The sequence below is a fragment of the Petaurus breviceps genome, unplaced genomic scaffold, assembly GCF_028583685.1.
Source record: "Petaurus breviceps papuanus isolate PSGF00001 unplaced genomic scaffold, PetGlider_PUasm1.0 207, whole genome shotgun sequence".
In the NCBI taxonomy this organism is placed as follows: domain Eukaryota; kingdom Metazoa; phylum Chordata; class Mammalia; order Diprotodontia; family Petauridae; genus Petaurus; species Petaurus breviceps.
In genome coordinates, this window is record NW_027185850.1 from 16,350,705 (window position 1) to 16,378,542 (window position 27,838).

Here is a 27,838-nt window from a genome sequence, read left to right on the forward strand (position 1 = left end):
CTATCTATCTATCTATCTATCTATCTATCTATCTATCTATCTATCTACCTGCCTGCCTATCGGTCCATCCATCCATTTATAGACTTGTTGAATTGAATTGATAAGTCTCTCTGATTACAGGCTGGTTCTCAAATAAGAGATAAATAGTATATTACCAGACTGAAAAGCCTTTCCATCTCTGATATTATCCCTGATTTTTCCCTTTTCCTATCAAACAATCCCGGTTTTTTTCAACCAGTCCTCATATGGACAAATAGATACATAGCTTATGTTCTGCTAGAATAGCCTTGAAAAATCCATAGTCACCTCCATGAGATGTGACATTCAAAGACTTCGATGGAAACACCAACACAAGTCTACAATACTTTGAAGGTTAGGAAAGGCTGAAGGAACGTGGGAAGTATGTAGAGAATGTGGAACTCAAGTTGTCCAACATTTGTATGTTTTCCATTAGAATGGGAGTTCTTTGAGGGCAGGAGCTGTTCCTGTCTTTCTTGGTACCACCAGTGTTTAGGACAATGACTGGTACATAGTAAACATTTAATACTTGCCATTCGAAATATGTCTAGTCTCTTTGTCCCTTTATTTTACCTGAAAATTAGAATCTTTTCTTTGAATATTCAAAGATGTATGTGACTTTGCCAATGTGGACCCTCCCAACATCAACATAGGTTATAATCCTTCTGTGAATTAGCAGACAGCCATCAACATTTATTGTGGCTTAATAATTTCATCCTTCATTGTCTAACTGAGTGATAGAACCTCTCCCTATCTAGAGGTCATTTAACAACAGACAGAGAGTTGAGGAGTCCAGGCCCACACTCAGAAGTCTTTCAGCTTGGTAGGAACTCCGCAAGCTCTTACTCTTTGAGAACCCAGAGTGACTTACATACTATAATAAAGCATCAGAGGAGACTGTGTTGGGACCTAGTTTCACCCAGCTTTCCTTCTGCTTACATGTCTACTAGTCTAATCTGGAAAGTCTTGATTCCTAAATTTTTTTTTACCATCACTCATGCTAGAGTGGATCTTCACCACTGCTGGCATCTAGCAAAGCTATATATAGTACACTAAGATTTGCAAAACACATTACAAACATTATCTTGTTTTATTCCCACAACAGCCATAAGAAGCAGGAGCTAGCATTACCTTTATTTTACAGATAAGGCAATCGAGCAAACAGCAGTTACAAGCCTTCCCTAGAGTTATACAGTTAGTGAGTATCTGGGGCTAGACATGAACTCAAGTGTTCTTGACTGCAGATCCAATGTCCCATCCATTGGGCCACTTTCTTTAAGTCCAGGATGAAATGTATGTCCAATTATTCTGGGAAAATTCCTTGAAAGCTGGCTTCTAGCCATGGAAGGTAGGATGATACATTGAAATATATGAAAGCTCTTAAAGAGTTGGGAATGATTACTCATGTTTATTTAGGGACCTGCATATAGTCATTTTTTTAATCCTCTCAGGCACCATATTGGTTAAATAATAAAAGTTTTATTATCACCTATTCTACACCAGGGAAACTGAGACATATAAATCTAGAACTAGCAGGGACCTGAGGGGCCGTCTCGTTCCATGCCCTCACTGAAGTTAAGAAGGTTCCATACCTTGTCTGCAGTCATACAGAGAGCCATGAATCAGTGGGGCAGAGGCTCAGCTTCTCTGACTACAGAGTTAGCCATCTTTCCCTTGTACCACAATACCATCCATTTCGTTTTTGATAGTAAATGAGTAGGAAGTTGTCCCTCTCCCTTCCTCCCTTCCCAATGCAAAGCTTGAATTGACCTCTTGGCAACTTTCACAAGATGCTTCTTGTTTTGTGTTCGGGGGCTAAGCAGAAAAATAAAAAAGTCTAGTTCTCTTGATAACTTAATAATTTCTTGTTTTGTATTCTGGTTTAAGTTAAGTTATCCCTTGATAACCCTTCAATTGAAGACATCTCTCATGGTGTCCACCCACTGACCCCCAGTCTTCTCTTCACCAAATTAAATGGCCCCTTTCTTTCACCTGATCTTCATAGGACTAGATCTCACAATCTTTGCCTCACTATTTCCCTAATCCTTTTAGACAGTTAAGAGACTTAGAGTTTGTTCCAGAAATCCTCCAAAGCCCTAAGAAATGATGATTTCTAATTGAAGGGACATAGACTTTTAATCCTCTGCTCCTAGAGCTGGGACACCGAGTAACCTACTTGAACAATCAATGGTTATGGAGGACATATTTGTATTGCTTCCCATTATCTTCAGGGTTAATGATCCTTCCCCTAAACCAGTGATTCTCTACCTTATTTGTGTGTATCATGGACCCCTTTAGCAGTCTGGTAAAGCCCATAGACTTCCTTCTCATAATAACTCTAGGTAGTACAGTGGCTAGAGTTTTTGACTTGGAATCAGGAAGACCTGAGTTCAAGTTCAGCCTCGGGAACATATTAGAAGTATATCCCTGGTCAAGTCATTTAAGCTCTATTAATCTCAGTCTCCCCATCTATAAAATGGGAATAATAATATCATCTACCTCTGAGGGTTGTTGTAAAGATCAAATGAAATAATATGTGTAAACCCCTTTTTGCAAAGTTTATAATACAAAAATATAAACACTAGCTATTACTGCAATTAGATAATTGAACAAAATGCTAAATTTCAGCTAGAGGTTAGTAAAAATAAAGATGTAATCCTCCTCCCCCCACCTTATCTCACCAACCTTTAAGACCAAGATTAATCACTCCTGCCCCAGACAGTAGCTCACTTCATTTCTATGCCTGCATCTTCCTTGCTTTGCATTCTTCTCCTTCTTCCCTTCTTCCTCCTCTAAGCTTTGCTTCCCCTCTCCCCCCAACCCTTACCCCTTTGTCCTCATCTGGGAAAATATAGGGAGTCGTTAGTCTCAATTTAACGGAGTAATGACTTTTAAATAAAAATACAGTAGAAATGGGTACTTATCAAAATGGAATGCTTTCAGACCCATGCATTTAAAGAAGATATAAATTTTAGGGCAGGCACTAAATTTTAACTGCAATCTGGGAGAAAGCCTTTTCAGTAATTCATAGAGAAAAATTAACAAAGCGAAAATTGCTTATCAGTGTTCTTTTGAAGTCCTGATATAGAACATAATTCTACAGATCATTAGGCCCTGCTCTGAGGACGAGAGATTTATATTGATTGAGGGAACACAGAGAGTGAGGCTCCCAGCCAAGGCAAACAGGCGCTTTGCTGAAGGAGCTGTCCAGTAACACATTAGTGTCTTTGAGGTCAAGGGCAGGATAGAAGGGGGCTGGCATGTGCAGATCCAATTTCATCCCTGTGTTCTCTGGTCACTGTGATGTCACTGCAGACACTGACCTTTCTTCTTCAGAGAGCTGACTTTTCAACCCAGAAATGAGCCTTTGTGGAAAGATCAGACCAACCTGAATAAGGGTATCGGGAACAGGCAGGGAAGGAGGAGACCTCTGGTCTCAGATAATAGAGAAGGGAGAAAAGACAAAGGGTAAGATGAAGGGCTAAAGATCTTGTCCAGTGTTTGTGTGTGCGTGTGTGTGTGTGCATGTGTGTGTGTGAGTGTGTGTGTGTGTGTGTGTGTGTGTGTGTGTGTGTGAGAGAGAGAGAGAGAGAGAGAGAGAGAGAGAGAGAGAGAGAGAGAGAGAAACACAGCTGTGAGTTCTTGGGTTCTCACTTACCCCCATGTGACAAGAAGATGTTCCACAGATCACAGCCAGACGAGAAGTAATTGGCTGCTTTTCACAGGGCAGGTTATACCCTTTCACATCTGCTCCAATCACTCCTGTGAGAAAACAAAACAAAATTCCTTCAACATATGTGTGTGTACGCATGTATATGTATATATTTTAAAAGCAGCAATACACAGACATCACACACACACACACGAAATTCTCCTTTTATATAAGAAAAATATTGAAAAAGACTTCTCATGTGAAGGCCTGGCTGTAGGTAATAGGGGAAATTGATGCTTCAGGGCTACGTTGCTGAGGATTGCTTCCTATATGGGAAGAGCAAACCAATCAGTCAAAAAGCATTTATTAAGCATTTCCTACATACTAGATGCTAGGAATAAAAAAACAAAAATGAAATGTTCCCTGATATCAGGGAACCTTCATTATACCAAGGGAAATACAATGTACACATTTAAGTGGTGTAGTGGATAGAGCCCTGGACCTGGAATCAGGAAGAACTGAGTTCAAATCCAACCTCAGATACTTATTGGCTGTGTGACCCTGGGGAAGGAAGAAAGGGAGGGAGTGAGGAAGAAAGGAAGAAAAAGAGGTAATCAGGAAGGAAGGAGGAAAAGAAAGAAGCTTTTATTAAGCTCCTACTTTATTCCAGGCACCGTGCTTTGTTCTTTTCATATGTTTCATTTGATCCTCACAACTCCAGGATTTAGGTGCTATTATACACATTTTTCAGATGAGGAAACTGAGGCAGAGAGAATTTACATGATCTCTTCAGGGTGACACAGCTAGTAAGTATCCAATGATGAATTTGAATTCACATTTTCCTGACTTCAGGACCAATGCTCCTTGGATTTAGCATCAAATTCAGAGACTGATGTTTAATACTTTGTTGAGGTGGTGAGGGCAGGTGTGTGTGTGTGTGTGTGTGTGTGTGTGTGTATGACACTTCATTCTCTGGGTATAAGTTTTGTCCTCTGTTAGGTGATGTGGTCTCTCTGAATTCTGAAACTGTGGTTGTATTGGAAGGGTGTGGAACAAGGCCACTTTAGGCCTGAGGTTTCGTCTTTATTGGAAGGGGCCAGGAATGGAATTGCCCACATAACAGAGACAGTGACATTGACCCTGTGACTTGGCTTTGTCCCTGTGTGCTTCCCTCCACTTGGAAGAATGGATTTATGAGCTGAAAAACTGAATGCTTAACTCTCTTAGTGATTTGGTATTTATTTAGCAAATAACCATTCCTTGGTTTATGGCTTGCCCTTCCAAGAATGAAAATGGGAATATAAAGTCTCCAAAGACCATGCCTTGGACTCAGACACGGAATCCCAAGAAAGGATTAAGACTAGTCACTAACAGAATGTCTTGCTCAGGAGATAATAAACCTCAGTAGCATCTAAAATCTTGAGGGAATAAGACTGAAGAGGCATTTTATCTAAAAGGGATGGGAAAAAGAAAGAAAAAACACTACATTTTGAGATAAGAGATCCTCGCACATTCATTCTTCTTTAAGGAAGAGAGGGCAGCTGAGGATTTCAGCTCCACTGGGAAGTTTAGATGGTGGAGATTATAGTCAAACACCATCCTGCAGAAACTGCATCTAAGTAAACCAGCAAAGCAGTGACAACTGTCTAACTGAGGCTGTGATCCCCAGAAGGAAGGCATGTCCAGAGTAGAACTGTAATCTCAGGAGAAATAGCCAACATTAATGGCCATGAAGTGCCTGAGGCTACAATCATTGCCCTGCTGTATGTGAGCCTAGGTCTCACAGCACTCACACAATATGGGGCCTCTCTGAATATGTTTCTTAATCTGAAGTTATGTGTTTCTGGAAAATCACCTTTCTAGATTTATGGGGGAAATGATTGCTTCCTATTTTGACAATGATGGAGATAACAACGATGCAACTGCAAGAAATGCCTTTGCTTTAAAGTAATTGTGCCTGATCTTTAAAGGGAAACACATTGGTGGGGGCTCACTGGCTACTGTCTTAGGGTACATTGACTTACATACCACCTTGAAGCTAGCTGTCCACTGGGAGAACGGATCTCTAAGACAAAGAGGTGCCTGAAAGTGTTAGACTATGATTCTACATCTGAGGAGGAAAATCCTTTTCAATCAGGGATTTCTTTACTTGTTGCCCCATTAGATTATGAGCTCCTTGAGGGCAGGGACTATCCTTTACCTGATATGTATTATATTCTTAACAAATCTTAGTGATTGACCACCTGACTCAGTTTTCTCAATGGGAAAATGGAGATAATAATAGCATCTACCTCCTAAGGTTGTTGGGAAGATCAAAAATGATAATATTTGTAACACAGTTCCAGGGAAATAGTAGGCACTTAATAAATGCTGGTTTCCTCCCTTCCTTTAATATTTTTCTAATTATTATTTTTGAATAATTAAATAATAATTTAATTCATAATTAATTAGATATGTTAAATATATAATAAATAAATAATAAATATATTTGATTAAAAATAATAATCCAATTAAATAATAATTGAAACAATTCAGATTATTGTTTGAAAATTTCGAAGTTCTTTATAAATGTCAATAGTAGTAATAATGGTACTTGAACATTCATTTGTAATACTGGTTAATAAAGTCCCAAGTAAAACAATATTGGATAACAGAGTTTGTGATGAAGGGGATAGAATTAGAATTTTTCTGTATTCCATTTTTCTACATCCAAACAACCAGTCCATAAGGATTTATTAAGCATCTCCTATGTGTCAGACACTGTGCCAAGAACTGAAGATACAGTCAGAATGGAGGGTTTAGTATATGCCCAGATTACCCAATATGGTGTCACTCATGTGGAAGACACTAGACACCTGCTTCTGGGAGACTGAAGGCCTCAAACACATATGCACATTTTGCCTGGCCTATTAGGGTAAAGACTGTCTGTCTCTGAACTGGCTGATTGAGTATCCTTTGCATTTCTCTACACTGGCATCTGAGAGTGAAGGGTTCTTTCATTCAAAGTTGGTTACACCATTTTCTATGGGGAAAGGGAGGGTCTATGGGCTATCCCAACCTTGCTTCTATCCCCATGTCATATGCCATTTTCCTTGATCCTTTTCCATTAGAGGCACAGGGGATGGAGCTTCTTCACCTCTGGCCCTGGAGTATAGGATCTCAAAATCTAAGAGTCTAGGAATTCAAATCAATAAAGAGCCTGAGGAATAAGGGTTTGAGGAGAGAGACCAAAAGAAGTCAGCACTGCTGGCTTTGGTCTTGAAATAATGTGACTGATGCTATTAGGAATTGAGTTAAACTCTGAGCCTAATCCCCCTCGCCTCCCTAAGGATGAGAGTTGGATTATGTCCCCAAGGTACTGGGGAACGTGTTTGAATGTTTCTTCTTGCTATAGCTTTGAAGTAAATATTTCTTTGTAAAAGCTAATCCAAAGTGAAGTGGTTTAATGGGGCTGGAGATGCTAGTCAGAGGTTCCCTTAAAGGGGGAGAATATAATCGAGCCCTTGGGGATGTGCTCGAGTCAATCAATGACAGAGAAGAGATTTCCCAAACGTCTTCGAACACTCGAGAACCCTGAGCAATGGGCAAAATGTAACAGTCCTGCTCCTCAGACAGCGGGGCCAGGGGTCACTGTGTTTTACAGCAATAAAAAAGCAAAACAACGCCTGCTCTCAGAAATACAAAACAAAGGAAATATTGGGGCAACGACGCTGGCAGCTCGGGGGAACAGGAGAGCTTTTCTGTAGAAAGTGACTCTTCAACTGAGCCTTGGAGGAAACTCAGCATTTCAAGAGTCAGAGGGGAGGAGGGCTGGAGCACAGCAAGGGAAAAGGCCCAGAGATGCGAGACGGAGCCGCGAGTCAAAGGAAGTGCGTGAAGGGAAATTTGGCAGGACCTTGGAGAGCTTGTGAAGGGGAATCCAGTGGAATTCGGCTGAGAGCAGGAGGTTCGAGCCAGTTTATTGAGTAGGGGAGTAAGCAGTCAGAGCTGCCCTAGGAGAAAGATCACTTCGCTAGAAGCGCTGAGCATGAACTGGTCGAGGCATAGACAAATTAGGCTGCAGAGGTAATAATAAAGGCCGGTGGGGATCAGTCCCTGATCTGGGGTGGTGACTGTGTGGGTGGAGACAAGCTGTGGAGGTAGGTTGTTATTCTTGCTTGGGAAGAAAACCAGAGTCCTATTCCCCTGGTGTCCAAATATGGGAAACAGCCCGAGAATTCACCCCTAGAGCTTTAAAGGACCATCAGCCCTGGACTTGGGCTCAGGAGTATTAATGGATATTAAATGCATTGGATTCTTCAGAAAGTCAGGTTTGGCTTGGAAAAGGGAGGCTTCAAACGGGGTTAAAAATTCCTCTTTCATCAGAGGGCTTTTGGACGCCTCGAGAAGCTCTGTCACCCCCCCCCCCCCCCCCCCCAAATCCCTCCCCTCAAATAGAAGAACTCTAAGTGCCAACAGTTTTTGGCCTCGGAGACCAATCCAGCCCTTTCTTCCTAAATGCCTGTTGTTCATCAGAACGCTCCATCCCTTGAATCTCTGCCAAGTGGAATAGCAGAAACGGCATTAGAGGGACTGTTTTGTTCAGTACTGTCTGTGCAGTTAGAACCCAGTGCTGACGACACCAAGGTCATGGACTTGCCTGCCTCTCGGTGTCGGCTCCAGGCAGTCCCTAAATCCTCCCCTCACCCCGCTTCCTCCCTGCTGGCTCATTGTGGCACAATGGTGGTTCCCAAAGGTTATACCAGCATAAATGCTGACAAGTAACATGAAGATGGGGAAACTCTCAGTATCAGCCTGGTGGTGGACTGGGTGTCTGCCTGGTCATCTCAAGAGAGGCAACCAGAATGTCAAGGAACCTCGAGTTCAATCTATATCAGTCACAAACCAATCAATAGGAATTGATTAAGGACCTGCTGTGTACCAGGTGCTATGCTAGATACTGAGGAGTCAGAAAGAAATACAATTTATGAGGACTGATGGACAGAACTGAGAAGAGAAGCCCATCAGTCGGAGCTTAAAGGAAGGAGATCTGACTTGGTCTGTCTGCAGAACCAGGGACTATGGGTAGGAATGGTGAAGAGAGAAATTCAGGTGTGATGTGAGGAAAATTCCAGCTGTCCAAAAATTGAACAGGGTGACCAGAGGCTCTCCTTCAGACAAAGGCTAGCCCACTTGCCAGATCTGCATTAATGGGAATTCTTTTGGAAGCATGGGTTAGATTACACAGTTACTGAAGTCCTGCTCTTAAGTGCAGTGATTCTGGGACCAGACCATGGAAGTGCACAGAACATCATTGCCAAATTGGCTTCCAGCTAATGGATTTGGAGGGGGGAGGGTGCACAGCAATGCTCAAAGACCTTCACCTAAGTTATATGTAAGGGAGTTTCCTGATGAATCTGGTGAGGTATTCATCCAGAGTCATCTTGAGGTGGGAGAAACAAGTCAGGCATTATAATGATAATGATTTGTTGTTGAGTCTGACCCCATTTGGGGCTTTCTTGGTAAAGAGACTGGAGAAGTTTGCCATTTCCTTTGCAATAGCATTTTACAGATAAGGAAACTGAGGCAAATAGGGTGAAGTGACTTGCCCAGGGTCACACAGCTCATGAGTGTCTGAGGCCAGATTTGAACTCCCAGAGATGAGTCATGCTGACACCAGGCATGGGCTCTGCGCTCTCTGGTGCTCCCTAGCTGCCCTAATGATAAAGATAGCTAGCATTATGTATGAGAGTGGTACCTACAGTGTCTCATTTGATATTCACAACAATCCTATGAGACAGGGGCTGTTTCCCCTGATTTTCCAATGAAGAAACTGAGCCTTCTAGAGGTTAAATAACCTGCCCAGGGTCACACAACTAATATATATTGAAGGGGGAATTCTAACTCAATGTTCAAGTCCAGTGTTCTTATCCCTGGGGTCATGGACCTGCCTTGGTAGCTCTGCTCCCTTTGATCCCAGAGCTTGAAGGTGCTGGACTATAGGGGCTGTGACCTACGTCAGTAGAGAGTGTACCCATAACAACAAAATCAGCCATCCTTGAGGGAGCAGACTCAATTTGATGGAGTGGACACTGAATGCAGAGTCAAAGAATTTAGGAAAAATCCTGTCTTTGCCTACTTGACCATAAGCAAATTACTTCCCCTCCCTAGTTCTAAGTTTCTTCCTCTTTCAGTGAAGGTGTTAGAGTGGATGACTTGACTTGGTCTGTTCGCCCAGGGTAGCAATCTAGTAAGAATTGGAGTCTGGATTTGAACTCAGGTCTTCCTGACTCTAGGCCTGGCTCTCTATGCACTGGGGTAGGGGGTTGGGGAATCATAGGATCCTAGATCTGGACCTATGAGATACTTCAAAGGCCATTTAATTCAACCCAACCATTTTACAGAGGAGGAAACTGAGGCACGGGAATTTATCTCAGTTAGTAAGCATTGATGGTGGGATTTGAACCCGAGTTGTCTTACTCCAGAGTTATAACTCTTTACATTGTATTATGTTCCCTCCCCAGGAGGTCTTAGGAGAATATGGACAAGAGTTAGTACATAGAATGGGTAGCCTTGGGTGGATGGGATCTGCAATGTTGGAAGACATCCATCCATCCATCGAAAAGATCGCAGAATCATGGAAGCATCATTTGTATTTCTATCTTATCCCTCTACGAGGCTGGGAGCTGCCTGAGGGCGTGGCCTATATTTTAGCTAAAGTCTGTTTCCTCAGTGCCTAGCACATTGTGCTGTGCACAGTAGTGGCTTAAAAAAATGTATGCACACCCATGCCCATACACATATTTTAAACATATAAATGAATACTGTTTTCAGGCAACATTTTCAAGGAAGCAGATTGCCCAGAGGTATATTTTCATGGGTTTTTAATGGGAGCAAAAAGTTTTATGTTCTCTGGTTTTTTTTTTAATTTCAAAGGGGATATGTTGAATATTTTCCATTTTTCCTTCACCCAAATGAAAATACTATGAAGTAAAGTTAGGTAAAAGTTGGTTTTTACTTGCATGAAGTTTTTAATTAATTTTTTAAAGGATGTAAAAAGCTCTAAATAAAAATAAAGGTTCCCACTCTAGCCTAAGAACACAAGACATTATTCATTAGAGTTCAGAAGTCATTGAACTCTCCTATAACCCAGTTTCCATGTGTCTAAAAGAAAGACAATAGAAGGAGGCCATGTAAGGGTCTCTTAATACTAAGAAAGGGTTTGAACATGGAAATAACTGTGATATGGTTAGAATATCTTAGTGAAAAAGCAAGTAAGTTCATCTCTATAAGCCTTAGTTTCCTCATCTGTAAAATGATGCAGTTGGACCAGATGACCTCTGAGATCCCTCCTGGCTCTGGAGCTATGATGCAGTGATGCTATGAAGTGATTCCTTCCTTGTGGCAATGTTCATGCCCAGCCTGATGGAGAAAACCAAGCAGAGCAGGACTAAGGGGAGTTTTGCTATGTTTTTCTCTCCATGAATGAATGAATGAATGAAAAAAATGATTTCTTTCACTCTGCGCAAAAAGCTGGGGATAAAAATAGAAAAATAACAAAAACCTCCTGGGATCTTTTGGGTCAGCACAATACCATTGGATAAATGATGATCTTGTCTAACTCTCATGTTACAGAAGGGGAAACTGAGGCCATGAAGAGTAAAGTGATTTTGTCAAGGACTCATTAGTGGTTAATGGTAGAATTGAGAAGAGCCCCTAAGGATTTGTGAACCTCAGGCCAGTAGGTCTTCCTTTAGGACCTGGTTCTTGAGAGCTGGGTGAACTTGACTAACACACCTAGCTTCTCTCAGACTCAGAATTAGAGTCAGTCACTATAACCCACCCCTCCTCTACCCCTAATCCTCAGGTTTCCGAATCTAACAAATGAACTTGCCAATGCCTATAAAATCTAGGTCACTGAGGTTGTTGTGAGGAAAGTACTTTGTAAACTTTAAAGAACTATAAAAATGTCAGTGGTTAGCAGATTACAACAACTCATTCTTGAGACTGCACGGAGGGGTGTGCTGGTAAATGTTTAACAACCTTCTCTTAGCAAAAAAAAATGTAGCAGGACAGGTATTTAGGTTTAGTTTAGATTATTGCCATTTTCTATATTACTTTGTTAGGTTTAGACTGGACAAAACAGAGTCGAGTCCTGATTGCAGCAAGGTTTGGGAGGTAAATGCTCATGATGGGGAAAGTGAAAGAATTAAGCATTTGTGTGGCACCAAGACACTTACAAATGTTGTCTTATCTGAATCTCACAGCAACCCTGCAAAGCAGGTGGGGATTTATCCCCCAATTTAGAGTTGAAGAAACTGAGGCAAACAGGGTCAAATGGCTTGTCCAGGGTTACAACAGCAAGTAAGCATCTGAGGTCAGGTTTGAGCTCAGGTTTTAGCTCATTTTTTCTGGTTTTTTTTCGGGGGGGGTGGGGTAGGGAATTTGGGGTTAACTGACTTGCCCAAGGTCATACGGCTAGTTTTTGTGTTAAGTGTCTGAGGCGGAATTTGAACTCAGGTCCTCCTGACTCCAGGGCCAGTGCTCTATTCACTGCACCACCTAGCTGTCCCCTAAGGTCTTCTTGACTCAAGGCCAAGAGTGCTATCCACTGAGCCACCCAGTTTAACAATCATTTCTTAAGGAGCCATTTGGAGCTGGTTCTAGCACATCCCTGACTCTATGGCACATGACTGTGTTTGAGGATTTCCTCCCATATAATCAGTAGAGAATTATAGAATCTTAGTGTTGGCAGGGCCAAAAAGGGTCATGTAATCCAGCCCAGGCCTCCTGAATACTCATCTCCCTGCTTGCTTGCAGTCTTCCTTCCTTCCTTCCTTCCTTCCTTCCTTCCTTCCTTCCTTCCTTCCTTCCTTCCTTCCTTCCTTCCTTCCTTCCTTTCTCTCTCCTCTTCCTACCTCCCTTCTTCCTTCCTCCCTTCTTCCTTCCTTCCTCCCTTCTTCCTTCCTTCCTTCCTTCCTTCCTTCCTTCCTTCCTTCCTTCCTTCTTCCACATGGTTGCTCAGTAGATAATCCTAAAATATAGATCTAATCATGTCACTTCCTCTCACCATAACCCAGTGAAGAAAGTCCCTCCTGTAACTATTGCTTCAAGGATCAAACACCATTCCTTCACTTGCCATTGGCTCAACCACAGTTTCTTATGACCTTTGCAGTCTTACTAAGCATCGCTCCCTTTTCACATAATCTCTGCTGCAGTCCAACAGACCCATTGACTCATCTGCCCTCCAGCCTGCCATATTTTGCTTCTAAACCTTTGCACAAGTAGTTTCTCCTCCATCCATCCCTGGCTTCCCTTACTTCCTCCCTCCACTCTGCATTCACAGGCATGTCTGGGGTGACCTTCTATATGTTTCCTGATTCCCTTCCTATTACTCTTTTCCTTTCAATTCTTGTCCTACTCTATATATACTTTGCTTTTACTTGTCTATCTATACATTGTATCTCCTAGTAGAAGGTAAGGGATTCTTCTTCTGAGACTGTTCTGGGATTTTCCCAGAAGGTAAGAGATTTCTTTATCCTTTTTCTAAATGCTGAAGCCAGAGTGCTAGGCTTTTATCACTCTTGTATACTACCATTTCTGTAAACAAAAATCCACATGAGTCAACCCTGTATAAAAGATTTTTTCCTTCGTATCCTCAGAGTTAGCATAGTGCCTTGTACATAGTGGGTCATTTATAGATGCTCATTGAATTGAATGTAATTGTATTGAACAAAAGTTTCACAATGAGTCAACGTCTCATGAAGACCTCCAAAGAGAGGGGCCTTTTCACCTCCTCAGGTAGCCTGTCTGCTCCACTTGGGACAGCCCTGAGGTCAGGAAGTTTTCTTTACATTGAACCCCAATCTGCTTCCTTGAACCATCCCCCTCCACCCTTCCACATTGTTCCCAGTTCTCCCCTCTGGGTCCTACCAAATCAGATTAAATTTCATCAGATACTTGGAGAGAGAGGTCATGTCCCCCTGCCCAAGTTCAATATAATATAATCTCCTTAAAGACAGGGACTGTTTAGTCAGATTTCATATTCCCAGCATGTAGCACCCACATTGCCTTACACATAGTAGGTGATCAACAATGCTTATTGGATTGCCATGAATTAATACCTTCCCTTCTCCTACCTCTACACCCTCAGTTATTGTAGAGAGTTCCAGAGAGGATGATTTTAACTCTCCTTCACAGCCTGACCTGCTGAATAAAGCACTGGGTTTGGAGTCAGGAAGGTCTGGGCTCAAACCTCCTTAAATGCTTATTGGCTGTATAACCCTAAGTCAGTCACTGAAGTTCTCTATAGTGACTGGACTTCAGGCCTCAGCCTATGGCCATTCTGGTGCTAAGGCCATAGGAATGATGAGAGACCATTCTATTGATTTAATTAATTTACATGTAAAATAAGTTAATTAGGGTGGTTCATTTGGTGAGTTAGAGTAAGAGATTTCCCAGAGCAAGCTCTGGGTGCAGCAGTGAGTCAAAGAGACAGTCACATATATTTAAATAGGCAGATAGACTTATGATGCCACATATTTGGATGTTCCCTCCAATGGTATGGATTGAAGCCAATCCTGTGAGACTATGGTCTATCTCCTTTCATGAAGTTGTCACAGGGGTCCCCTGAATACTCTGCAGACCTTTCCAGCCTTCTCTTGACATCCCCATGAGCACACAGACCATTCGTCAATTAACGTTCTTGTCAAATCAGTCATAGGCTCATCAGCTTAGAGCTGGAAGGGTCCGTTAAAGCCACATTTTTGGTTTATTTTTCTAGTTGTACACATCCTTGATGAGATGAAGGGCCAGTATAGTAGAGTGGGGAAAGCATTTGATTTGGAGTCTAAGAATAGATTTTAGAGGGATAAAACATGGGAAGAGATTCAGTATGACATTTATTATGACCTTGGAGAAATCACTTACACTCTCTGTTCATCAGTTTCCTCATCTGTAAAATAAGAGGAGAGTGTTTAATAACCCCAACAATCTCTCATAGCTCTAAGTACATGATTCTATGATTTTGAATTTCAGAACATCTTGACAATTCCTTTTGTGTAGAGTTTTACAAGTCTGCTCCTGCCCACTGCACAATTTTCTATCGGCCTCTGGGCGATGGTTTTCCATTCTTCAGAGACTGTAGGGCTCCATGAGTCACAGCCTGACAGAATTACTCCAAATACTTGTTAAAATGCCCAGCACTTCAATAGCTAGTGCCCACTTGACCCATCTGACTCAGGGCTCTGGACCATGTCTGGATTTCTGTGCAACCACAGAGGGAGCTCGGAGCCACTTGCTGAACAAGGGGCCACGGGACACATAGATGTCCTTGTTCAGAGAGACACAGCTTCAACTATTGGCGAGGAAAAAAGAAAAAAAAAGCAAGACAAAGTGGTGTCCTCTTTGAGTGAAAACAATTTATGTCCTTGGGTGGGTCATGACTGCTCCTTACTTCATGAACCCCTGAAAGAGAACAGCTCAACCACCAAACCCATCTTCAGAACTGCCCTAACCCTTCACATTTTCCAAGGGCTAGACAATGGGGCACTTTTGCTTATTCATAACAGAGAGCCAAGTGAAGAGTGAATAATTAGAGAAACAGTGACAAGACCCTTAATGGACTGGGGACTTGATCAGGGCCAGGGTTTGGGGTTAGGTTAGAATTCAGATCTAAAGATCTCAACTCAGTTACTTTCTGTCTTCTCTTTGTCCCCAGCCCCAATACCCATGTAGCTATAGAAGAAACAGCTCAAAAGCAGAAGGAAGGAGGGTATTTTCCATCTTGAGAAAAGCTCTAATCAAGACCAATTTGTTTTGTTTCTCCTTAGAAACAATGCTGACCAACAGAACACTGCGAGAATAACATAACCTAAACACCATATTCCCCCACTTGGTATACCTTGGTGCTGTCAACCCAAATGACTCTCTCCTCCTACCTCCTAACTACCTCCTACCCTTCCTCAGCTGATTGATTTGCATGAGGAGGAATATAACCAGGTTCAAGTTCTAGGCATGAAGATAAGAAGTCCATCCCAAATATCCTTGGGCTCTTACAAATCAATCTGTTCTGATGCCAACTGTTTCAGAAAATTCTACAAAATGAAATCTGGGGAAGAGTTGCTGCAAGAGGAGGTAGGCTCCCCCTTTCCTGAGGTCTTCAAGAAGAGGCTGCATGATCATTAGTCATGAGAGGGCACTCACCCTAACTTTGTTTTGGACTAGATGGCCCCAACTCTGACTTTCTGAGTCTTGGCTCTTCAGATGTTGCTAAAACATATCAGCAATATTTAATTCTCCTCGAGGCCAGGGGCTATTTCATTTTTGTCTTTGTGTACTCAGTGGTGGTGGGGGGGAAGAGAATAAAAGGTGCTTACTTAATGCTGATTGATTACATTTAGATCTGAAAGCTATCCAGAGCAGAACAAATCATATCGATATCATTCGTTGAAGGGATTAGGGCTGTTTAGCTTGGATAGGAAAAGATTCCAAAGGGACATGATAATTCTCTTCAAGGCTTAAAAGAGTCATTTGCTAGAGAAGTTGTTAGCATCACCCTTAGATTGAAGAAGATGGCTAGGGTCTTCCCAATTTTGAGATTCCACGATCACTTTTTTTGCAGAATTGCTTTCCAAGATTCTGTGACATTTCTTGGGGTTCTAAGAACTTAATCTTAGTCTATATCAACACAGGTCCCACTTCAAACATAAATTACTGATGAAGAGAATACTTCATGTGGAGACCCTGCCTGGCAACTACCCATTTCAGGTGTTATAAACTCCACCTCCTCAGCAGGATCAGTTACTTTGGACCCAATTATGTCCAACTCTCCTTGACCCCATTTGGGCTTTCCTTTACAAAGACACTGTAGTGGTTGGCCATTTCCTTCTCCAGCTCATTTGACAGATGAGGAAACTGAGGCAAACAGGGTGAAGTGACTTGCGCAGGGTCACCCATTGAACTCATGAAGGTGAATCTTCTTGATTCTTGTACCCCCAGCTTCCCTCAAATAGAAAGAACTCACCATTTAAGTTTTTGGGACTGACAAATTGTTCTGTTAACGAAAATGACATTTTCATTTTCCCATTTGCTGAACCCTCAATACCACTGAACTTTCTCTCTACCCCAGAACTGAATTCTTCTGTCTGTATAGTCTCCTCTATTAGAATGTGACCTCTTGGGGCAGCTAGGTGGTGCAGTGAGTAGAGCACAGGCCCTGAAGTCAGGAGGACCTAAGTTCAAATCCAGCCTCAGACACGTAACACACACACAAAATCTAGCTGTGTGACCTTGGGCAAGTCACCTATCCCCAATTGCCCTCCCAAAAAAGCCCCCCCCCCAAAAAAAAAAAGAATGTGACTTAGAAGGGACTACTTTTTTTCCAAAAAAATTCTTTCTTCAGTGGTTAGCACAGCACTTGGTACATAGAAGCAAATGATTTCATTAAACTGACCAGTTGTTTCACCAAAAATTGCATAAAGCTGAATTGATTTTAAATGTCTAGAGGTGCCTTTATAGTTCTCTCTACACTTTGCTCATGATAACTATGAAAAATTAAGTATTTAATTATATTGATTTCAATGAACACTTGTTGAACAGTTACTAAAACAGCAAGCACTTATTAAGCATCGAATGTTTGTGGGACAGAAAGGCAGAGGCTGGGGTTAACACAAGTATAAAATAAGTTATGCACCTGCCCTCATGGTCTTCAGTTGTAGGGCAGTGGTGTCAAACTCAAATAGAAATTGGGTCCACTGATCCATACATAAAGATCTCTATGGGCTACATATTAACTTAGCTTTAAAATGTAATATTGCCTGCTTTTTAATGTATTTTCATTATTTTGTAACTAATTTACAGTTACAATTTAACTGATTTGGATTGCATTAGGGAGTGTTGCTGGCAGCGTATTGGGCACCTCTGTTCTAGGGGGTAGAAAGTCTATCAATAGACATTTACTAAGTCTCCATTAGGTGCCAGGCACTGTGCTAAGTGCTAGAGATACGAAGAAAGGTAAAAGACAGTCCCTGCCCTCAAGGAGTTTACAGTCTAATGAGGGAGATGACATGTAAACCATGTACAAGCACATTCTATAAAGGGATAATTGGAAGTAACCTAGAAGGGACTAGAATGAAGGAGGATAAAAGCAGTAAATGATGCAGCTTCTACCCTCAGGGAGCTTACTTACAGTGTCATCGGGGACATAAAGCCTCAACACAAAAGACAAGGGAAACACAGTAGAAACCATTGTATGATTAAGTGCCAAATGTGGGGTAGAGATAACAACTGAGCAATAAAAAAGATTCTTTTTCTATTATTTGCTGTCTATATTCTATACCACACTTTCCAAAAGAATGCAGGCTTTGTAAATGAAGCTGACGCTGCCTGGCATAATTTAGGATTAAAAAAAAAATACTTTGGGCTGGTTGTAAGATCCATAGCAGGCTGTTCTCAGTCCATAATCACAGAATTCCAGAGGTCAGTTAGTTCAGTGAATACCTTGACAAGAGTCCCCTCTAGCTGAATAAATAATATACTCCACAATTGGTTATTTAGTTGCTGCTTGAAGGTTCTTCCTGAGGGAGAACTACCATTGAAAGCAGCCCATTCCACTTGGACACAGTGAATCCTTAGAAACTCTTATTTTCTTTTCCCCCAATCAAGGCTAAGTCTGTCTCTTTGCAACTTCTACCCAGTGGTCCATGTTTGCCCATCTTGGGCCAAGAAGAAGTCTAGCCTCTTTTCCCATGGGCAGCCCTTCAGGTGTTTGAAGGCAGCGAGGCTGTCTGCCCTGCCTGTTTCCCCTCCTCCCTACTCCAAGATTGCTTGGGGTCAACATCCGCAATCCTTATTTGGCATAGGAGCCATCGTGGTGGTTTCCCATATTTCTATTATGTCTGGCACATTTGGGTTCTTCCTAAGATCAGGGGTCTAGAGCTATGAGAGCTAGAGGAACTCATCTATGCAGGGTCCAGAACAGAGCACCATACCCTAGATGTTGTGTGACCAGGCAAGATCCCCATCAATTCTCTCCTTAATGGACTTTTCCTCTCTTAATGCAACAAAACCAGTATGACCTCTTGGGGTTTCTGTATTTGCCTGTGGACACATCTTAGAGGACCCTAAAGCCTCTAGCCTAGATCATCATTACATGATTCCTAAGTCTTTGAAAACCAAGCCTGAATGTGAATAAATAATATTGGGATGTCTGTATACATTTTAGATGTTAATCATTAAAAAAAATCATTATAATGAGAATACCTCATATTTAAAACATCACCTGCCCTACTCTTCCTGTGAGGAACACCCCAGATCTTGTGCTCTACTTAGATATTGGCTAGTGATATTTGGGGCAGCTGGGTGGCAAAGTGGATAGAGCACTGCACCTAAAATCAGGAAGTTCTGAGTTCAAATCCCGCCTCAAAACCTTACTAGCTGTGTGACCTTGGGAAAGTCACTTTAATCTGTTTGCCTCAGTTTCCTCATATGCAAATTGGAGTACTAATAAATAGCACCTATCTCCCAGAGTTATTGAGATAATCGAATTAGTTAATAATTGTAAAGCATTTAGCACCCTGCTTGGCACACAGTAAGTCCTACATAAATGCTAGTTATTTTTGTTGTTGTTAACCCTGGCCTGCTCCTAGCTACCTTGCTACCACGTAAGAAGCCGTGTGGTTCAAGGGAAATAACAGCAGACTTGCAAGAGGCTGGGGCTGACTCTCTCCTTTCTTCTGATATTTATTTCTTAAGTGACCTTGGACAAGTAATTTCCTCTCTCTGGGTGTCAGTTTCTTTATCTGTAAAATGAATGGGTTGCTGACCTCTAATGTCTCTCTTAGCTCAGAATTTTGCATCCTATGCTCCCAGGACCATTTCACTAAAACTCACAACAGGCCAGAGCAGGGCTACAATAGGAGTTCACTGGTTGAAGTTTGCAAGTCTCTTGACACACCTCCCACCCTCAGATCCCTAGGGGAATGGCAAGGATCCCAGAGCCCAGGAAAACGAAATCCTCTTTTGTCCCATTGCTTCTTTGATGGGCGAGAATCCTGAGTATGTAGCAACAGCAGACAGACTTCCCTCTAAGGGTTTACTGTTGAAATGTCCACTAAAACACCCCAAGCATTACCAACATGATGAGATTAGCAAGTAGGTGGGAGAAAAGCAGCTGAAAAGATGTTAATGCCCACTCCCCACAGTCCCAGCCATTGGTATTCCAGTCCTCAAGTTCTAAAATAAACATTCATTAGAATTCACAAAAGTGAAATTCCAAAATGCCTTTGAAAGTAGCCAGTGAATGAATCTCAAAACAAAGTTGCTTGTTAAGCCTGAAAGATAACTTGCAGAGTCTGTAAATTAGCCATATGTGGAATTCTACTTTGGGAAATTTGAGTTCGAACTCAACTTCCAAGTAATGACGCAAACACCTCTCCCTTCACTTCAGTAGTGGGGGTGGGAAGGGGAAAGAAGCAAGAATTCATTAAGTGCCTACTACGTGCCCATGATAAACTTTTTATGAACAGTATTTCATCTGATAACATGGGAGGAACAGTGTCATGAATAAACCAAAACGATGGCAGGTACAAAGGCTGACCCTGTTGGACTTTAGAATGTATTACTGTTGTTGTCACTGTTATTATTTGGAGAGCATCACTTATTTGGTAGCTTTATTTCTGTATATTTTGGGGGGGTGGAAGCCCTAAAAAAGTCAGCTTTTATTCTCAAATAAATATAAGCAAATATCGGGAAGATACAACTCAGAGACCGTGAAATGCTGGTTTTGAATGGTACATCAAATCGAGGCTGAGATAACAACAATTTCCATTGACAAAATCAAAAGTGACCACCTGCTGATCAAAGAAGCCCAGAGTTTCAAGGACCCTCATTGGACATTTGTCCAATCTGTGACTGACCAAATGCCTCTACAATACACATGGCAAGTGGCCATTGCTCACAGACTCCTACATTTAGATGTGGAAGTGAAACTAAAGGAGATAAAGTTCAGTTCCTCATTTTATAGGTGAAGAAACTGAAGCATAGGCAGGATAGATGACTTGTCTGGAGGTGAGATCTCCAGTGAAGGGGAAGCCAGCTCATCCCACCTTTATATGGCTCAAATTGTAGGGTGCCCCCACCCTGAGAGCAAGTCTAAATGTGTCTGTTACTTCCATCCATCATGCCTAGTTCTCTGCCTTTTGGGACCACACAGGACAAGCTTAACTCCTCTTCTATATGAAAATCTTTTAGATATTTGAATATAACTTTGATGTCCTGCCTTGTCCTCTCTTCTCTAGGGTAAAAACATCGCCATTTCCTTCCAATATGAGCCTATCCTCATAGTGATGTAGATTTTGAGGACTTTCATTATCATGGTTAGGCAGCCAGGTGGCGCCATCGTCCATAGAGCGCTGGGTGGGTCTGGAGTCAGGAAGACTCTTCTTCATGAGTTCAAATCTGGCCTCAGATACTTACTAGCACTGTGACCCTGGGTAAGTCGCTTCACCCTGGCTGCCTCAGTTTCCTCATCTGAAAAATGAGCTGGAGAAGGAAATGGCAAACCACTCCAGTGTCTCTACCAAGAAAAACCTAAATGGGGTTGCCAAGAGTAAGACACAACTGCATAACAACAAAAATCACCCTAACTGGTCAACTCTGGATGTTCTCTGATGTTTAATTCCCTTCCTAAAAAATGGTGCCCAGAACTTGCTCTTCCTTGCCCCCGACACGCCTCATTCAATCTTCTTGTATTTATGCCATTTGGGCATCCCAACGCTCTCCTTCTTGCCTCAGTCCTGAGGAGAATTGGCTAGACAGCAGGTCTAGCCTGCTTCCAGGCTGAAGGCTTCCTCCAAGACTGAACTGAAGGACACCTGCTCCGGCCCCCAGCTTTGGGCTCCAGTCCTTATTTTGCTTTCTCTGTACTGGACACAAACTTTATATTGACACATTATCCTCATTGGACTGTGAGTTCCTTGAAGAATCCTTTGAGTTTTTGCCTATGCTGGCATCCCCATGGTTTAGCACAGTGCCTGGCACACAGCAGGCACTTAGTAAATGCCAGATGTGCTCAAACCAGGGAAGAGAACAGAAAAACTCTCATCCAGGGTAGCTGGTGGTATAGAAGATAGTGCACCAGGCTGGATTCAGGAAGACCCGAGTTCAAATTTGGCCACACTTACTAGCTGTTTGACCCTGGGCAAGTCACTTAACCTCTGCCTCAGTTTCTTCATCTGTAAAATACAGACTCTCCTCCTCTTCTCTCCTTCTCCTCCTCCTCCTCTGCCTTCTTCTTCTTCTTCTCCTCCTCCTCCTTCTCCTTCTTCTTTTTTTCCCTTCTTCCTTCTCCTCCTTCCTTTTTTTTTTTGGCTTCCTTTGAATACCTTTGACACCTATGGAGCTTGTGGTAGATTATAAATTCCACACATTTTCAGATGACCGGCTGTCTAGACAATCCTTCCCACTTGGTACTCACAAGGTTGATTTTTTTTTTAAACTAAGTGCATGGCATTACGTTTATACTTCAGTTTGTTCAATTTCTCTGGGCATAGGGGATAGAGAGGCATCCTATGGATAGAGAAGCAGGAAGATTGCTTCTGACATATACTGGCTGTGTGACCCTGGGTAAGTCACTTAACCCCTTTGTGTTCCAGGTGTCTTTCCATTAAGGCCATAAGTTGCAGAGCATTTACTGCTCTGGGTAGATGGTAGAAGGGGTTTCCTTGATAGAAGTTCCCTTCAACTATGAAAGCATAAATCTGGAACAATAAAGTTTCCCTTAATAGCATAATGCTCAGATCGGCATTCTTACAGGAAGAAGGAATGATCCCATATCTGCAATAGTATCTCAGAGTCTTTCCGGATGGGAAGACTCAGAGGCAAATACCTTGTGGCCCCTGATGCTTTGTGGGTTAGTCTTCATACACATCCCCTGAAGTCAGGATTCAGTTTTCTGGGGAAATGTGAGACCACCCTAGAAGGGTTGACCTGAGAGTTGTGAAAATTCCAAGCTTTCATTTCCCAGCTGGAGAAGAAGGGGGTTCAGTTAGTCTGCCGACTGGCTATCTTTGTTAGGTCATGTGTGGCTCCAAACCCTCTAACCCTTAAGGGAAGAGGCCCTTGTCTGACTTCTGGAAAGGGCTTCCTCAATCTGAGTCTCCTGTTCTAGAAGCTTATTAAAATACTTAGTGCAAAGTACTTTTAGAGACTGAGGAAGGGGGGACTTTTATCACCTACTTATCCTGTGCCCTGGGACCAAATCATAGAAATTTGGGCCCAAGGAGCAAACTTTTTTTTTACCCCTGAAGTAAGGGACTTATACTCCAAGGCAGGAAACTGAGAGAGAGGGACACATCTTCCAGAAATCTGAGGCAGGGATTATCAGTCTGTTATAGAGTAGACACATGGATGTGGTATTTTAGAGAGAAAGAAAATGTGAACGAATGAGATTTCTGGCCCTCCTTAACTTCTACCTTTGATAATAAATTGAACAATTCCAAGTTCAGCAACGTTTCTCTCCTGGTTCTGTCTTCATCCCTATCAAAAGAGGTTTCAGAGGTTCTTACTAGTTATTTAAAATGATGTATGTGTAATGTGTTGTGAACTTTAAAATACCATATAAATGATAGTTATTATTATTGTGGTTAAATTCTTATTTTTATTGAATTATTATTAAACATTAACAGGCTCTTCAAAGTCTAGAACTCATATGTACCTTCAAAGTCAAGCCAAGTTTCTGTGGGTCTGTGATTTCACTAGTAAAGGTTGATTCTGTCTTTTAAAACTACTGGGCTAATTTATCTAGCCTTACCCTCTCCAGCTCTCAACCAGCAACGAGACTCAAGAGTTTGAAAGTGAAGAAAACCTGATTCTGGAGCAGAATTCTGAGGGTCAGGTCCCAGAACCCAGAGGTCTCAGTGATGCAGAACAGTTGGGAAGAAAAAAAAATAGTGACTAGTGTGACTGAAAAGGGGTCCTCTGGTCATTGTACAAACAGTGAAAGTGATCCAAAGGCATATAGTAAGCAAATGTTAATAAGCAAAAACAGAAGATGAGATTCCCACAGGAAGAATTGAGAGCACAATTAGCAATGCACTTGCATGATGGGAGATGCCAGCTGAAAATACACGTCAGCTCCAGTTGCCTGCCAAGAGTGGAGAGCAGGACCCACTTTTCCTCTCTGACTCCCCAGAGCAAATCAATGCAAACAGGAGACATTTCCCCTGTTACTGCTTTCTGCTCAGGTATGGGGGCTAGCCCAACTTCATTAGATTCTATGAAGGTCTACAGGCTTCCCCCAGCCTCAGTCACTATGGGTAAAGCTCTTCAAACCTCTCCATCTTGCTTCATTGCTGGTCCCCATGATGGCCAGTTGTGTACCAGGCTACCTCAGAAAATAAACTTGTCCTGGATGTCTCCTTCCAGCCCCCATCCTCTGCTTCCTGTGTTTCTCCAATCTCAACTTCCAGCTTCATTGTTAATAATAAATCAAAACTCTGTCAGACATTTCAGGGCTGTTACACTGCAGAGGATTAACTGTGTTCTGCTTGGGTTTGCCCTGGAGGTTAGTTAGAATCTTAGAAAGGGACAAGAGAACGTAGTAGGACTTGGGAGTCAGCAAAAACAGGGTTCAAATCCTGCCTCCGATGCTTAGTAGTGGTGATACCGTAGGCAATCATTCTAATATCTCCGGGCTTCCTTTTCATCAGTAAGTGAGGGGGCTACCCTCAGTGACTTCTAAAGGGAGCCCAGCAGTTCAGTGAATAGAGTATTGAAGCTGGAGTCAAGGAAGATCTGCAGCAGAAGCTTACTGGCTGCTTAACCTGGACAAGCCATTTATTTTCTTCCTCAGTTTCCTTTTCTGTAAAATGGAGATAATAGCACCAGCTTCCCAGGGTGGTTGTGGCAAATAAAAATGAGATGATATTTGCAAAGCGCTTTGTGAACCTTAAAGCAATCTATAAAGGCTATTATAACATTGTTAATAATATGTATTGATATCATTAATATTCAATAATAATAATAGATCATGAATAAATCAGCAAAGCCAAGACTCGGTTTTCTTGTCTTGGGGTGAGGACCAAGTGATTTCTCCTAACCTGACAGCCTGCGTCCTAACAGTCCATGTTCAAAATCTGACCACTTGCAGAGTATATTATAAAGAATATTCCTTTCCTGTATGATGTGCAGGATCATTGTCAAGGGCCTTTGCAACTCCCCAAGTCTATGATGCTATAATTCTGGGAGGCTCAATTCCCACCCCGACACTCTCTCTTCCAACATCCTTTTTATGGTCTAAGGTTTCTCCCAGGTTTAACATTCAACATTCTAAAATCCCTCCTAGCTATAACATTCTTTGTTCTAAGCTCTGTCCCAGTTTTAACGTTTTCTGTTCCGAAGTTGCTCCCAAGTTCTGATATTCTCCATTCTTAATCTTTAGTTCTGATACCCTGTGTTCTATGGTTCCTTTCGTCCAGTAAGGAGTTTATAAAAGTTTTACAACCAGCTTTTCAGGAGAAAAAAAAATGTATTCCTGTCACACTTTTAAGTTTAATCTCCAGTGTTAACATTTTCTCCATCACTTTTTAAAGTCTAGGACTTTTAAACAAAACAATAAAGCAAGCCTTGACTTGTAGCATTTGCTGAGTTTTGAAAATGCTCACACTGAAAATTTAACAATCAGTTCTCAAGAGCTAGTTCAAGTAGGCTCCCACATCCCCCTGCTTCCATCTCTCAATTTCCATAATTCTAAGTTCCTTCCGTGCTGCTGGCTTCCTATGAAACCTGGACAAAGTTCTTCAGTTCTCTGGGCCTTATTTTCCTCGTCTGTAAGACTTGCACAACGCTGCTCACCTTTGCTATTTTTGTTGCTTTTATTATTATTTACTTTATTTATTCATTTTGTAAGGAAGGCATGCTGTAAAAGCACTATCATTGCTTGGCCCTGGCATTATTTTTGCGGCCATAGCACTGCGGGCATGAGCACAAGGTAAGAGACAGAATTGCTGAAGCCCGGTCCGTGGTGCCTCTGAATGAAGAACATGTTAATGGCTAGTGTTCACCAGGCTATGCTCCTCCCTTTTTCATTTATTTATTTAGTACGTTTGAAAACGAGAAAAAAAAATCCCAAACTTGCTGAGCTCCCGGGAATGGCCATTTCATCGTCATCACTGGGTCTGCTTATCTGGTGTCTGCCAACTTCTTGCTTAATTACTGGCAACCTTCTGTCATTTTGTCTCTCTGTCTCCATTTGTATGTCTCTCTGTCTGTTTCCCTGCCTCACTCTCTGACTCCTCTCTCCCTTTTTTTCCTCTCTCCTTTTTCTCTGTTCTTTTTCACTTCACCTCTTCCTTTCCCTTCCTCTGCCCTTCGTTCTCCCTCTCCTTCTTCTTCTCTTCTCTTCCTTCCTTTCACCTCTTCCTTTCCCTCCCTTTCCCTTCCCTCTCCTTCTCTCTGTTCTCCTCCCTCCTTCCTCTTCTTCCTTTCTGTCCATTTCCCTTTCTCTCCCTCTCTGCTTTCTCCCCTATCTCTTCCTCTTCTCCATTCCCCTTTTCCTTTACCTCTAATTCCATTTTTCTCCGTCCCTCTTTCTGTCCCCCTTCTTCTCTGTTCTCCTCATTCTCTTTTCCTCCCTCTTCCCCCTCTTCTTTTCCCTCCCTCTCTTCTTTCCTCTCTCCCTCCCTGCTCTCTTCCACCACTTCCTTTCCTCTCCCCTCCCCATTTCTCCCTCAAAGGTCTATGGCCCAAATGGTGAAAAATCAAAGAAAGATACAGAGTCATTGGTTATGCAGAGAAACCACATCACATATATGGATAGTAACAGCAATTCATAAAACATCTTTGGGGGAGACAATGTTCCAAATTAATGGATTATTTACCCTTCAAACATTAAAAGTATTGTTTTAATTTACTCTTTTTGATGGTGACCACCACAAAGCACATTGTATGTCCCCCTCGTTTGACCTTTTATGGCACAACATCCTTCAGTACTTCAAAGATCTAGGATTCATGGGGGAGCTATTACTACCTTTGCCCCCCTCCCCGCCAAGTGGCTTTCAAACTCAGTTCCCTGAAAATGCTCTCACCATGCAGCTAGCAGGGAGATCCACCTCTCAGAAATGCGCTGGAGGGGTTCTTGAACCACACACAGTCAGTATGTCATGTGACCGATAGGGATCAGCAAAGTCGTTCTAACTACAGAAATCCCAGTGAACAGAACTAAACCTATTTCTAGTGATTCTGTATCATTGCGGCGAACACTGAGAGAACCGGAGATATTTAGTGTGGAGAAGAAAAGACTGGGGGTAAGGTAGGATAGGTCTTACTCCATTAGGTCCCAAAGGACAGGACCTGGAGGATAGAGAAGAGGCTGTAAAGAGGCAGGTTTAGGATGAATGTCAGGGGAAAGAAACAATGCTAAGAATTACATGTGTCCAAAAGGGGAATTCAGCACCTCGGAGATGCAGCCGGCTACCCCTCACTGGGCATTTTTGAGGCAAAGTTAGACATTCACTTGCCAGGACTGTCCTAAAGGGGTTTCTTATTAGGATATGGGTTGGACAAGATGGTCACTGAGGTAATTTCTAACCGAAAGATTCTGATTCTATAGATCAGGGGCCTCTTAGCCTGGAGTTTATGAGCTTCATTCATTCACTTATTTATATTTTGATAACTATTTCAATACAACTGGTTTCCTTTGTTATTTTAAGGATTTTACTCTATGCATTGTCAGCCAATTAACATTTATGAAGTTAAATAAAAGTCAGGTGGCAGAGAATAGAGCACAGGGCTTGGAATCAGGAAGATTCCTCTTCCTGAGTTCAAGTCTGACCTCACAGATACTTACTGTGTGGCCCTGGGCAAGTCACTTCAGCCTGTTTGCCTCAGTTTCCTCATCTGTAAAATGAGCTGGAGAAGGAAATGAAAACCACTCCAGTGTCTCTGCCAAGAAAACCCCAGATGGAGTCACAGAGGGCCAGACACGACTGAAAAATGAATGAACAATAACAAGTGTCCACAATGTTTCAGGCATTGTGCTAAGCTCTGGGGATGCAAAGAAAGGTGAAAAACCAGTGTCTGTTCTGAAGGAGTTCCCAGTGCAGTTTAGAAACATTCTGGGAAGAGTTCATGGGCCTCACCAGACCGCCAGAGGAGCCCACAGCACCAACAGGGATTAAGAGCCCTCCCTCC

At 42.2% G+C, this 27,838-nt stretch overlaps 1 protein-coding gene across 8 annotated transcripts in view; it reads right to left on the bottom strand.

Moving 5' to 3' along the window:
* Positions 1–27,838, bottom strand: part of LOC138164927 (FGGY carbohydrate kinase domain-containing protein-like) — a 544,546-nt gene that overhangs the window by 189,248 nt on the left and 327,460 nt on the right. For all 8 annotated transcript variants that reach the window (XM_069092899.1, XM_069092902.1, XM_069092898.1 and 5 more), the window contains one exon: positions 3,677–3,780. In XM_069092899.1, coding sequence (XP_068949000.1) covers positions 3,677–3,780 — 104 coding nt within the window. The remainder of the gene's footprint in view (positions 1–3,676; positions 3,781–27,838) is intronic.